The sequence below is a fragment of the Abramis brama genome (genome assembly GCF_963993115.1).
Source record: "Abramis brama genome assembly, chromosome: 1".
Lineage (NCBI taxonomy): Eukaryota > Metazoa > Chordata > Actinopteri > Cypriniformes > Leuciscidae > Abramis > Abramis brama.
The window spans coordinates 71837466-71851782 of NC_139963.1; the positions used below are offsets into that span (position 1 = coordinate 71837466).

The window sequence follows — 14317 nt, forward strand, 5'->3', positions numbered from 1 at the left end:
GAATGTAATAATTTTTACAGTTAATCTCCGAAATAATGTAGAAACAACATAAAGACAGTATATTTCAAATAATTGTTTAATGGCATCTTTTTATGAATGAAGTGTTATTTGATTCTGATGTGGAATCCCAAACGTGTCCCATTTTCTCTTAACATTCATTTAAGACTTTATTTAGCTTATTTAAGACTGCTCTCATGAGGGAGCGAAAGCACGAAAGAGAAGTCGATTCTGGCGCGCATCGTTCTGTGCGTCGTGTGTGTCAGCATCACAGACAGCGTATTCTCTTTTGTATTTTCACCGCTTGCATGGTTTAAAAGCATTGGCATGAAGAAGAACGTGATTATTTAATGTAATGCTAGCCAAAGAATGACAGAAAAAAAAGGATGCTGTTTTAATTGCGTTAAATATTTTTAACGCGTTAAACTGAAAAACATTAATCGCACGCGTCACCGTTGACAGCAGCACAGACATAACCAATGTGTTTATGTGAATAAGCGGCAAGACGGACGTTGTGACTGTTTTCGTGTGTATTTGACCGTAAGCGCAACAATGAAAAATAGGCAGCTTTATGTGGACGCACTGGGAATGGGAATAAAATCATGCGCAAGTGCAACCTCCGCAATTCAACGCCGGAAACTTATGATTTGAAATTTTATTATAAATTTATTATTGGTTCTTATTAGAGACTTCCGACGATCCGAGATTGATGGTAAAAATAAATAATTCGTACACATTTTTGCAATAGAGTTTTTACACTGCACCACTGCTTTCGCCAGAAGGCACCCCATGGTGCTGCGGTACCGCGGTTGGGAAACGCTGCTCTAAACTGCGACTAAATAGTCACATTTTGCAACCTTTTTTAAGAGAGAGCTGCCATTTCTGCCGTATACGAGAAACATCACACGGCAAACGAAAGCAGAATGAAACCACACTACTCGTCTGAGCTGCGCAGCGTAAACAGTTTATTTACATTTACATTTAGTAATTTAGCAGACGCTTTTATCGCAAAAACGCAAAGCGACTTACAAATTAGGACTAAATTAAGCGAGTCATCATGAAGAGGCAAAAACAACGCAAGAAGTGCTCAAAATACGCAGTTCAGGCATTATTCAGAGTAGCATAAGCCCGATAAGTGAGGTTTTAAAGGTAAAGGGAAGTTTTTTTTGGTTTGTTTTTTACGAGGTTAAGTGCTTACGGAAGAGATGGGTTTTCAGCTGTCTTTTGAATGTTGTCAAGGATTCTGCATTCCGGATGACAGTGGGGAGAGCGTTCCACCAGCATGGAACTGTGAATGAGAATGTTCTGGAAAGTGATTTTGTGGCTTTCTGTGATGGAACCACGTAGGAGTGAGTGAAAGTAGGAGGGAGCTGAGCCTGTGATAGATCTGTAAGCAAGCGTCAATGCCTTGAACTTGATGCGAGCAGCGAGAGGTAGCCAGTGCAGAGAGATGAACAGAGGAGTGACGTGGGCCCTCTTGGGCTCGTTGAAGACAAGACGAGCTGCAGCGTTCTGAATCATCTGTAGAGGTTTAGTTGCACATGATGGAAGTCCAGCCAGAAGAGCATTGCAGTAGTCAAGCCTAGAAATGACCAGGGTCTGGACGAGAAGTTGTGTTGCATGCTCAGTAAGGAAAGGCCTGATCTTCCTGATGTTGTGCAGTGCAAACCTGCATGATCGAGCTGTCTTTGAAATGTGATCTGTAAAGGTCAGCTGGTCATCCAAGATTTCTGACCGACCTTGATGGGGTGGTTGATGATGATTCTAGCTGGATAGTGAAGTCGTGCTGTAGAGACGGATTGGCAGGTAGGACGAGAAGCTCAGTCTTTGCCAGGTTGAGCTGCAGGTGATGTTCCTTCATCCATGTGGAGATGTCCACCAGACAGCTTGAGATCCGTGCAGCTACTGTGGGATCATCTGGTTGAAATGAGAGGAAGAGCTGTGTGTCATCAGCATAGCAGTGGTAGGAGAAGCCATGTGCCTGTATGATGTGTCCCAGTGATGTGGTGTAGATGGAGAAGAGGAGGGGACCAAGAACTGAACCCTGGGGAACCCCTGTGGTCAGTTGATGTGCTCTGGATACCTCGCCTCTCCATGCGACCCTGAAGGACCTACCTGTGAGATAAGACTCGAACCAGTGGAGAGGAGTTCCTGTGATGCCCAGTGATGAGAGGCTGGACATAAGGATCTGATGATTCACAGTGTCGAAGGTAGCAGGAGAATGAGGACTGAAGATTTGGAAGCAGCTTTTGCGATCCGTAGGGCTTCTGTGACCGACAGTAATGCAGTCTCAGTTGAATGCCCTTTCTTGAAGCCAGATTGGTTGACATCCAGCTGGTTGTTTAGAGACAAGAAGGATGTTACTTGGTTGAAAACAGCTCTTTCAAGTGTTTTCGCAATGAATGGTAGGATAGAGATAGGTCTGTAATTCTCTACAGATGATGTGTTTAGTGTTGGTTTTTTAAGCAGTGTAACCCGAGCCTGCTTGAATGCTCAAGGGAAAGTGCCAGTATGTAGGGATGAGTTGATGATGTGTGTGAGTGTTGGTAGAAGTGTGGGAGAGATGGCTTGTAGAAGGTGTGAGGGGATGGGGTCTAGAGGGCAGGTGGTAGGATGACTGGAGAGGAGAAGTGTAGATGCTTCTTCCTCGGTTAGCGGAGAAAAGGAGGACAGAGGGATATTGGCTGTGGAAGGGGTCAGACTGGGTTCCTGTGTGTGTGGAGCTGAGAACTGACTGCTGATAGTTGTTGTTTTGTTGGTGAAGAAGTTCGCAAAATCGTCAGCAGTTAAAGAGGAGGCGGGTGGTGGTGGAGGTGGACAGAGGAGAGAGTTGAATGTCTTGAAGAGTGATCGTGTGTTGGAGGAGCGGTTGATCTTGTTGTGGAAGTATGAAGATTTTGCAGCATGAACATCAACAGAAAATGAAGAGAGGAGAGATTTATACATACTCAGGTCAGATGTGTCTTTTGATTTGCGCCATTTCCTCTCCGCTGCCCTGAGTTCAGTTCGGTGTTCACGAAGAACCTCAGACAACCAGGGGTTGGAGGGAGTAGCGCGTGCTGGCCTGGAGGAGAGAGGGCAGATATTGTCTAGAGAAGAGTTTAGAGTGGAGCATAAGGTATCCGTTGCGGTATTCACATCCAGAGATGAGAATTGTGAGGGTGGGGGAAGAGAAGATGACACGGCAGAGGAAAGATGGGAGGGAGAAAGTGAGCGCAGGTTTCGCCTGAAAGTGACTGGTGGGGGGGTTGGAGGTGCAGGGGTAGAGAGTTGTAGACTGAAAGAAATGAGGAAATGATCTGAAACATGGAGAGGTCTCACCAAAATGTTGTCTGTGATGCAGTTGCGTGTGTAAACCAGGTCCAGTTGGTTGCCTGATTTGTGAGTTCCTGTAGTGATGAGTCATTTGAGATCGAAAGAGGCTAGGAGAGAGATGAAGTCTGTTGCATGCAGCTTTTCGAGATGAATGTTGAAGTCACCAAAGACTAGAAGTGGGGTGCCGTCCTCAGGGAAAGAGGACAGCAGCGCATCCAGCTCCTCTACGAAGTTACCCAGCTGACCTGGGGGGCGATAAATGACTACAATATGGATCTTATTGGGAGTTGTAAGTGTAATAGCATGATATTCAAATGAGTTGTTGTTGCATAGAGAAGAGAGCGCTGAGTATTTCCAATTGTTAGAAATGAGAAGCCCTGTACCCCCACCCCTCCCAGATTGGCGAGGGGAGTGAGAGAAGGAGAAATTGCTAGAGAGAGCAGCGGGGGTTGCTGAGTCTTCTGGAAGAATCCAGGTCTCAGTCAAGCCCAGAATGAGATGCAAAGGCTGGAATAAAGTGAGCTTTATTAACTGCTGACTGACAATTCCATAGACCCATGGAAAGAGAGAGAGGTGTGTGTGAGGATGAGAAAATGGGACGCAGATTAGCAGTATTGCGATGCCTTTTGCATGTGATGAAAGGGCGTTGCTGAGAGATAACAGGAATGTATTGAAAGCACATGTTGAGTAAGGTGAAAAATAAGATAAAAAGTGGGAAGGGAAAGGGAAAAGGAGATACTTAAGTGCCTTTCTGGTGTCCTTGCTCGGTGGAGTCGTGCAGGTAGAGTCGCTGGTCTTTACCCGAGTCAGTCTTCACACGAGGAGGCTGAACACGAAAGCTGAACGATTCCGCTGACGCTTCAGCGACAGCGCGCAAATTACATAGATATAGATATAATGCTATCACCGCTTGAGTGAGGACAGCTGTCTCGGTCTGGCAATTAAGTCAATAAAGCAAAAATGGGCCAAATCGAAACTAGCTAGGAGCCAATACTTAAGTGCAATTAAACTGCAATAATAATTTTCACACGTGGCTGTTTATTAATGTAGCAACGCGTCTAAATAAAATACAGAATTATGTGAAGTTAAAAATGAAAAATAAGCAGAGAATCAAAGATAGGCTTACCTTAAGTCAAATACAACACTGAAATAACAGGAGAGCTGAGTACACTCCATTAAATCTGCATATAGCGTGGGAATTGAAGATCGGATTTAAATCCGTTTCGCAAAAACACATTTATGTGATCAGGTGTAAATGGAATCATTTTGATAAATCAGATAGCTATCCGATCTGAGAAAACGCATGAAGTGGCCAGGTGTAAACAGCCCCCTAGACAGCGGTTTACTCGTGGGCCAATCTCGATCACGCAACAACATTACTACACAGAGCTGGCAGATCCATTGAGAAAGCATTTTAAAGCTTTACAATAAGGTTTCATTATAGTTCCTGGCACCAAGTTTAAGTCCTGGAAATATATGAAAATGAGGATGTTAATTTTTTAATATCCAAAACTGAAGCCTGCAGTTGAAATACATTTTACTTTTTTTTATGACTATCAGTGTGCATTGAAACAAATCTTTATGTATTTAATTTGCAGGAAGACCTAAACTTCGGGTATTTAAGGAGGAACTGGCAGACATTTGACCAGGTGACCCATGGCCTTGGGCCTGGTTTAATGGGAAGCACATTCAAGTTCAACGTCTCCTGTCTAAAAGTAAAAGAAATTAAAGCACCTAAAAAACCTCTGAGAATGATTAAATGAACTAGTTAAAAGTACAGCAGTTTAATGATACATCTTTGCTCTGAATTTTTTGTGATATGTTGCTGTTTTATAAATTTAATTCACTGGAAATGTTTTGTAATATTTTATTGATTTATTGTAATATTTTACAATTTTATTGTAATACTGGACTAATATTAAAAGATCGTTCAATAAAAAAATATAGGTTGTGAACTGATTATTTAATCAACGTTTGTTCTTTCATGTTCTTTAATACAAAGAATCTCCACAGCAGTCATTGAATGAAAAGACAGTAACAGCAAGGTAAAACAGGGTTCCAACTTCCTATGCATTTTTCATATTAAAATGCCAAACTGTTGTAAGGGTGGATTAGGGTTCAGGCTGTAGGACTGCTGAATGACTAAAGAAACACTTCTGTCAGGCCCACTGATGCTACGCTTGATTATCAGTAAGATAGTAGAAAATTTTATATATCTTGTCTATTACCACCCACTTCTACCAAAGACGGAAATAAGCGCAGTTACAATAGCTAAATATGTGGAAGCGTTGCTATAGTGTGACGATATTGTATTGCAATAGGTAGCCCTTCAAAATCAATACCAAATCAAAACTAGTTCTCTTTCATCATCTCGTGTTTGAGATCCAACTATGGAAAGGGCATCCGTACCTGACCTCTGCAGAAGCATCCAATTGCACCAAGTCTGGCTAGACAGACAGAAGCGCGCAGCCAATGCCAGGTAAGGCTCCGCCCCCTTACCTAGGGGCATATAACGGCTGCAAGCGCTGCTATTCTCCAGTTGACATTCGCTTCTCGCGATCTCTGCACTGACACAGTTCGGTTGTATCTACGCTGCTCACTTCTGGGGCTTAGGACAGCCCTGAGGTCATGGGTATTTTCTGTTGAAATCTGTTTTGTTCATCTCTCGTGGGACCTTGGTCTCTGTCATTCTCTTAATCAGTGTTCGGCAAGAAATCTAGCATTGTCCATTCATTATTTCGTTAGTGCTGGGGGGGGGGGGGGCTCTTTTAAATAGCCAGAATGATGATGCCGGACCCGATGGCAAGATTGATGATGATCATGAGACGTTCTGAACAAATCTTCCCCCTTCATTCGTGAGAAGCGGAGAGTTTGAATTAATCTTCTGGAAGAAGATTAGTCTGTGTTTGGTTCATACTCGCAGTCGTTACAGCTGCAATAACCAATCAGATCTCAGGTATCGCCCCAAATGCTGCAATAGCCAATCAGATCTCAGGTACCGCCCCAAAATGCTGCAATAACCAATCAGATCTCAGGTACCGCCCCAAATGCTGCAATAGCCAATCAGATCTCAGGTATCGGCCCAAATGCTGCAATAGCCAATCAGATCTCAGGTACCGCCCCAAATGCTGCAATAGCCAATCAGATCTCATGTACCGCCCCAAATGCTGCAATAGCCAATCAGATCTCAGGTACCGCCCCAAAATAGACAAATATCAAGACAAATATATATTAAAATCAGGGCTAACATCGTTTTCTTGATCGATCGTCGCTGTCACGAACGAGTACTCGAGTACTCCTGCCCATCCCTAGTAATTTTATTGTTGCAAGAAAAAAAAACTAGAACATTATTATTGATTTCCCAAAACAATAACCAATCAGGAACCAAATACTAACGTTAGGGGAACGTTCTGTGTTTGATGGGAAGCCCCAGAAGCAAACGTAACACTTGGCTTTCAGAACTGAAAATTATTAAATTATTCCTGATGCAAATAAAATTGGACAATAACAATAAGCTGTTGATAAAATGATAATTAGTTTAATTAAAAGTGAAAACGAACAAAGACAGATCTTAAACAATGAACAAGTTAAAATTAACTTCAGATTCATGTCTCTGTTGAAAGTGTTATGGCCTCTTCAGAATGAGAAGGCAGAAGCGATTTCAGAACGGAGGCTCCAGTGAAACTCTTCCCGCATTGATCACGTCACAGTTTCTTTTCAGTGTGAACTCTCATGTGAATCTTCAGACTTTTCCACGTGAAGCGTTTTTTACACTGAGGGCAGGAGACAGATTTTTTGGCTTCTGTTATTCCTTTCTTGTTCACGTCCATCAGGTCTAAAATAAACATTAAATCAAGTGAGATTTCAAATGAGAGACAAATGTGAAATGAAAAGTGAAGCTCAAAGTCAATATCACTGATGAGTTCAATAGACATTTTAATTCCAACAAATCTGGTCAACAACTGTTAAGCACGATTACGATCTATTTTAATGTCATGAAGATGATTTGTGTTATAAATCACTAGTTTGGTCATGAAACAATGTAAATCTGGTGAGCATCAGCATGTTCTTCATCATGGTGAATGAATGAGGAATCAAGAACGAACACCAACCTCTTTGTTCTTCAGTGCGTTTCATTCTGCAGATTCTGGATCACTGGTGTTCGCTCTGTCCTCTCCTTCCAGATGCTTTCTGGTAGTTCTGCTAAAAACAAACAAGTTTCATTTCTAACAGACATGATGCGAGAGGAATAATCAATATTTCAGACTCTGAACTAGGCTTATCACATGTTTAAAAAATAGTGACATTGATCATGTGACTTAAAGGACACCTGTTATGCAAAATTCACTTTTACACGGTGTTTGACGGACACTGCAGTTTTAGTATAGACCCGCCTTGAGTGAGCTAAACACAGTCCGCCATTGTTTCGACGCCGGAGCAGCTGTAGACACGAATGTCTCCTAAGCGATTGAGGTGTTTTGTTGATGGATGTAAGAATGAACATGGCAGTCTTCATTTACTCTTGTTATTACTCGAGGATGGATCTGTACCAACTGTCCGTGATCCAGCTTACAGTCTCCGGAGTGATAGGCCTAACGTTACTGATCACGACAGTAATGCGCACTTTATTACAGTCAGTGTCAGAGTCATTTGTTACATCAGAGTTGTTTTACGGATATAAAGTTTGCCAGTTTATTAAGCACTCCCTGAAAGGATGTAAGGGGCAAACAGGTCAATTGAGCCCAAAGGGAATTATTAATTAATTTATAGGGAATTCGAAAGAATCACTTAATACGGCCGAGCCAATGACTTGTCCAGCGTTCATTTGAACAGGCCGTAACTATCAGCTCTGCAGCGGATATAAATATCCAAACTAGTGAAAACTTTATTTATGAGCAAGGTAACTTAAATCAGCAGTTTAAGACATTAAATTCCTAAGCACATAACACAAGAACACTTCTCTTTAAAATACAAACAAAACATGATTATTCCAGGGTTCCAGACTGTGACCAAAATGCATATTCAACCATTTTTTGAGAATGTGCGAGCTTAAATTTTATGTGGTCGCATTTGTGCGAGTGCATGGTCATCTACTACTCAGTTAAATTCACGCATGAATTTTCCTGCATTGAACTTGTTTTAGCGCCCGCCAAAGTGAATTTTTGTCCCGCCAAGGTCTTATTTGATCGGCGAGTAATGTAAATGAACTGCAGCGCTTGTGACAGGGCGCATGTTTAACTAAAAGAACGAGCAGAGAGAGCCGGTCGCGCGCGCACACTCTCTCTCTCTTCGGAGCCAGGCGAAAGTGTAAACAAGACTTCACCGTCTCCAAACTAAGCGCCTCCCTCGCACATATTAATCAAAATAAATTGGCACGGTGGTAAAAGGTCGGAAGACCAAAGTTTCATGTGGAGCATTCAGAGATTTTTTTTTTCCTGAATTACCACTGGGTGTGAAGTAGGCTAAATAAGTTGCCTTATCTTCTCTGAAAAGCGTTCCGGACATTCAGCTGACATAAAACAACACTTTAATGTTATGTTGTTTAATGTTGTTTTTAACAAACAAAACTACCCAGTGATGAAATGTTTTATGTGTTGACAGAAATCTTGGATGTCCATGTCCTAACTGCTGGGATAATCACACAACGCGTACGACACGTCCAATTCGCGAACTAATGACTCCTTTGAACCGGTTCATTTTAATGAATGGTTAAAACAACTGATCTTTCCAACAGTGAACTCAGGAGACATCTGAATTGGTGCATAACTAATCAGTAACACTTTACAATAAGTAGGGATGTCCCGATCAGGTTTTTTTGCCCTCGAGTCCGAGTCCGAGTCATTTGATTTTAAGTATCTGCCGATACCGAGTCCCGATCCGATACTTATATAATGCAAAAAAAAAAAGAATAAAGAAGAGCGAAAAAAAACAGATCCAGGATGTTCCTTATTTTTTATTTAATTCACCTTATTTTAACATTCAACAACTCTGTTAACAAACAGAGCACTTCTGTGAGGTAGCTTGAACAATCAAGTAATACATAAATTAACTAACCCTTTTGTATTTATTGCATTGTATATTGTATGTTCAGGGGTGACAGATTGATAGGCAGACATGGTATTTATGACTGGATGTAACTTTTTATAATTTGCGGTAAAATGGCTCTCCTACTGAATGTGTCCCATCAGTGCGGCTCTCATGAAAAAAATAGTGAAGACCACTGCTGTAGAGAGTATAGAGGTGGTCCAGTGTTCCATGGCCTGGACAAATACCACACTGTTCTTCCTGAATCTGAGGTTCTACTATCGGCCGTATTCTCCTCTCCAGTACCCTGGCATAGACAATGGAGGTGGAGAACATGGTCCACTTGGACTCAATATCTCCAGCCTCCCTCAGGATCTGGTCGAAGCTCCGCCGGAGGTGGGAGTTGAAGATCTCTCTGACAGGAGACTCGGCCAAAATGTCCTTTCTTAATCTTTTCTCATGTAACGGGATGTTCGCTGTCTAGGTAACGTAGGGGAACTCCCACTGCCAACGCCCCAAGTTCAGTCAGGCAAATTAAGAAAGATCACGGCTTTAGTCAACATGTAGGCCTATTTTAAAATAAACTAATTTGTAGATTGTGTAAAAATTTTAAATGTTGTGTTTTTATTTTTTAGTTAAAAATTTGTTAAAAATAAAACAAAATAATCTGTAATACCATACATTAGCCACTAGATGTCTGTATAGCACTTTACATAAATATATATTCAGGCCTGTGTGTATATTTTGTAAATATTGTACACTGGACCAAATTCTTATAAATAAAAGTTTTTTTAAAGTTTTTTTTATAATATTTCTTCTTGCTTGACTTTATTTATATACGTGACCTTGAAGTAATCTAAAAGTAATCAGTTACATTACTTTCATATTATAGTACTTGGATTACGTTACTGAATACTTTTTTTTATGAAGTAATTTGTAACTGTGATGGAATAAATTTTTTAAGTAACCCTCCCAAGCCTGATTGCGACACCCCTATTGGTGATTTTAATATACATGTAGATAACGAAAAAGATGCATTGGGATTGGCATTTAAAGACATTCTGAACTCTTTTGGAGTTAAACAACATGTGTCAGGACCTACTCATTGTCGTAATCATACCCTAGATCTAATATTACACAGAATCAATGTTGATGCCGTTGCTCAGCACATGAAAATGAACTACTTACCGTGATCTCAGACTGAGGTGATGTGGTTTCTCCACTGCATGGATCTTCATGTGTCGCTTCAGGTGAGTTTTAATAGAGAAACTCTTTCCGCACTGATCACACGTGTGTGGCTTCTCTCTGCTGTGGATCCTCTCATGTTTTTTCAGATGTGTTGACTGATTGAATCTCTTGTCGCAGTGTGAACACTTGTAAGGTTTTTCTCCAGTGTGAAGCATCTCATGTGATCTCAGATGTCCTGGCTGATTGAATCTCTTGTCACAGTGTGAACACTTGTAAGGTTTTTCTCCAGTGTGAATTCTCTGGTGCAGTTTTAAACTGTTTGCTGTGGTAAAGATCTTATCACACTCAAAGCACATGTACTCTCTCACACCAGTGTGAGTTTTCTGATGTTTATGTAAATACAGCAGAAGTGAAAAACTCTTTCCACACACAGAACATGAATGCGGCTTCTCCTTCGTATGAACTGTCAGGTGTTTCTTCAGGTTTGATGCCCAGAGAAATTTTCTGCCACATTGATCACATGAGAACGGCTTCTCTCCGGTGTGGATCCTCATGTGACTCTTAAGATTACTTTTGAATGAGAATCTCTTTTCACACTGATCACACATGAATGGCTTCTCTCCCGTGTGGATCATCATGTGTCCTTTAAGGTGTTCTGCTTGGGTGAAACTCTTCCCACATTGATGGCATACATGTGGCTTCTCTCCAGTGTGGATCATCATGTGAACATCAAGTTGCTGTTTGTTTGTGAAACTCTTCCCACATTGATCACATGTGAACGGCTTCTCTCTGGTGTGGATCCTCATGTGTACCTTCACGTCACTTTTAAAAGCAAAACTCTTTCCACACTGATTACACGTGTGCGGCTTCTCTCCAGTGTGGATCCTCTCATGCGATCTCAGATGTGCTGACTGAGTGAATCTCTTGTCACAGTGTGAACACTTGTAAGGTTTTTCTCCAGTGTGAATTCTCTGGTGCAGTTTTAAACCGTCTGCTGAAATGAAAGTCTTCTCACACTCAAAGCACATGTACTCTCTCACACCAGTGTGTATTTTCTGATGTCTTTGTAAATATTGCAGAAGTGAAAAACTCTTTCCACACACAGAACATGAATGCGGCTTCTCCTTCGTATGAACTATCAGGTGTCTCTTCAGCTCTGGTGCACTAAGAAAGATTTTGCCACACTGATCACATGAGAACGGCTTCTCTCCGGTGTGGATCCTCATGTGAACATTAAGACTTTGTTTGGTTGTGAAACTCTTTCCACATTTATCACATGTGAACGGCTTCTCTCCAGTGTGAACTCTCATGTGAACATCAAGACTATGTTTGCATGTGAAACTCTTTCCACACTGAGTGCAGGTGAAAGACTTCTTGGCTCTTCTTTTCTTTAAAAATGTCTGTTTAGTTTTTGAGCGACTCAAAGGTTTTTCTCCAGGTTTGACATGATGTTCCTCCTTCACTTCACTCAGTTCTTCACTCTCCTCGCTCTCTTCCATCGGTTCTGACATGAAAGAAAAAATTATTAATTTCATTTTCAGTACATCAAAATAATTCAAAGAGAGAAATATAAAGTGAAAGGACATGAAAGTGAGCCCTGATGTAATAGTGGAAAGTAGACAACTGCTATAAAATATTATGATAATTTGATGCCTTTTTATAAATGATTATATGTCCTTGAAACTTTCCATGAATGAGGTAAATTTATCTTCCAATTATTATTTGTATAGGCACGAATTAGTTTCTTTAGCAAGAACTATTGAATATATTTGATCAATGACACAAATATCTAACATGATATTAACATTAAAATATACAACAATGCCATATTTTGACACCAACTTTGAGATTGATATTTATTTGACTAAAACCATTTGAATTATTAATGGCCGTTCACATTAGACTAGCCGTGACTCGCTCTGATTTGTAAGTGACCAGATCGCTACGCGTGAGCTGGGACCCGTGGTTTTAACCAGTGCTGAAGAGGACGCATTCGCAGCAGTCCTAGTTGGAGTACTGGTGAAGCCGAAGCCATGAGACCCAGCATCTTCTGGAATCTCTTGAGGGGAACGCGGGCGCCTGCCCTGAAAGATGTCGCCAGCACCGAATAGAAAGCGCGTGCGCTTCTCATGCATACCGAGTCTATTTCTATACCCAGGAAGTAGATGTTCCGGCTGGGAGAGAGTGTGCTTTTGGAGAAACTGATCCTGAGGCCCAGGCATTCTAAGTAGGGCTAGGTATCGGCAAGGGCTTCACGATACGATACATATCGCGATACATGTGTCACGATACGATATATCATGGTATATTGCAATACGATACATATTGCGATACTTAAAAAAATATATTAAAAAATTAAAAATAATAGAGTTGAAAATACAACTTGCTGTGTGGTATGTGTATCACATCATATTGATAACTCAGCAGAAAAATAAAAACTTCCAGTCCAATTTATTAATTGCACTGAACAGTGAACACACTGAAATGTATTAAGTGCATATTGTGTCACTGAACACTTTTAAAGGTATAGTGGAGGATCTTTTCAAATTTTAGATAAGACCCACCCTCTCCACTTTTTGAATAAGTTTGATTGATTCACCAGAATAATTGACAATTAGGAGGACCAATAGTATAGGTGATCCACCCGGAAGTAAAAAATCCTCCGCTATACCTTTAACTAAAAATGAAGATCCCACAAAATTTATAAAACTGAAATTTCCCCTGTTGAAAATAAAAGTTATTTTAATGAATGAGTATCCAAAGAGTTGCAGTCCCCTGTGACTTCCATAGAATATATTTTCATACTATGGAAGTCAATGGGGAACAGCAACTGTCTGGATAAACATTCATCAAAATAACTTATTTTGTGTTTAGCACAAGAAAATAAATCATTACAGGTTTGGAACAACATTAGAGAGTAAATAACAGAATTTTCATTTTTGGTGAACTATCCCTTTAAGGACGGTAAAGTGGCAGCATGTTTACTATTAGGCTACTCTCTCTTTAAGACGCGCACCCAATTCCCTTTCAAATGTTTGCTTTCACTTTAGACATAACCAACTGTGTTTATGCAAACCTTGTGAGTACATATTTGACAGTATTAGCGCAATAAGACTCAAATGTAACAGAATCCAGAGGCTGTCTGATATGATTAGTGCCTGCTGTGAGCTTCGCGAGTGTTTGCGAATGAAATGTTTAACCCGCAAGGCTTTAAAGCACATGCAAATAATGAACTTTTGTGAATTGCAGTGTCCAGTGAGTGTAACTATTTCTGCATTAAAGTGTGATGTGTATGTACGTCGCGTTGTTGAGACGGAGGCGCCAGAACTGTGACTGATAGAATGCACTGTAACATGATTAGGGATGGGAATTGATAAGAATTTAACGATTCCGATTCCATTATCGATATTGCTTATCGATCCGATTCCTTATCGATTCTCTTATCGATTCTTATTGGGTGAGGGAATAAGTACAAATTTGTTTGTATTAACTCGCTTTAATATCTGATCAGAAGACACAGCACAGAGTATACACAAATTATGTGCAGCAACCTCAGAACAAACCTAAAAGTAGGTGAGCTACTTCTCAAAGTAAAGTCCAGGGACCTATAGCCTAGGGCAGTGTTTCTCAACCAGTATGCCATGGCACACTAGTGTGTGCCTTTAAAGATTATCAAGAAGAGTGCCTTAGGATTAGGAAATTGACAATTTTCACATTCATTGGTCCGGACAAAAAAAAAACAACTGCCATTTATGTGCCAAAACTAAAAACACAGACTGAAAACAGTTTAGGA

General features: G+C 40.8%; 2 protein-coding genes across 6 annotated transcripts in view; one reads left to right on the forward strand and one right to left on the reverse strand.

Annotated features, from left to right (window-relative positions):
• LOC311094936 (uncharacterized protein) overlaps positions 1–6738 on the forward strand; it is a 39928-nt gene extending 33190 nt beyond the window's left edge. For both annotated transcript variants that reach the window (XM_084133165.1, XM_084133166.1), the window contains exon 4: positions 4911–6738. In XM_084133165.1, coding sequence (XP_083989291.1) covers positions 4911–4920 — 10 coding nt within the window. In that variant the 3' untranslated portion in view covers positions 4921–6738. The remainder of the gene's footprint in view (positions 1–4910) is intronic.
• LOC311094737 (uncharacterized protein) overlaps positions 1–14317 on the reverse strand; it is a 231146-nt gene that overhangs the window by 199158 nt on the left and 17671 nt on the right. Inside the window, exons 3-5 of one of the 4 annotated variants that reach the window (XM_084132877.1) lie at positions 10525–12028; positions 7425–7512; positions 6824–7147 (exon numbers count right to left, since the gene is read on the reverse strand). In XM_084132877.1, coding sequence (XP_083989003.1) covers positions 7446–7512; positions 10525–12028 — 1571 coding nt within the window. In that variant the 3' untranslated portion in view covers positions 6824–7147; positions 7425–7445. Of the gene's footprint in view, positions 1–6823; positions 7148–7424; positions 7516–10524; positions 12029–14317 lie in introns of those variants that run through there. The other 3 variants (XM_084132875.1, XM_084132876.1, XM_084132878.1) reach the window with 3 other exon arrangements.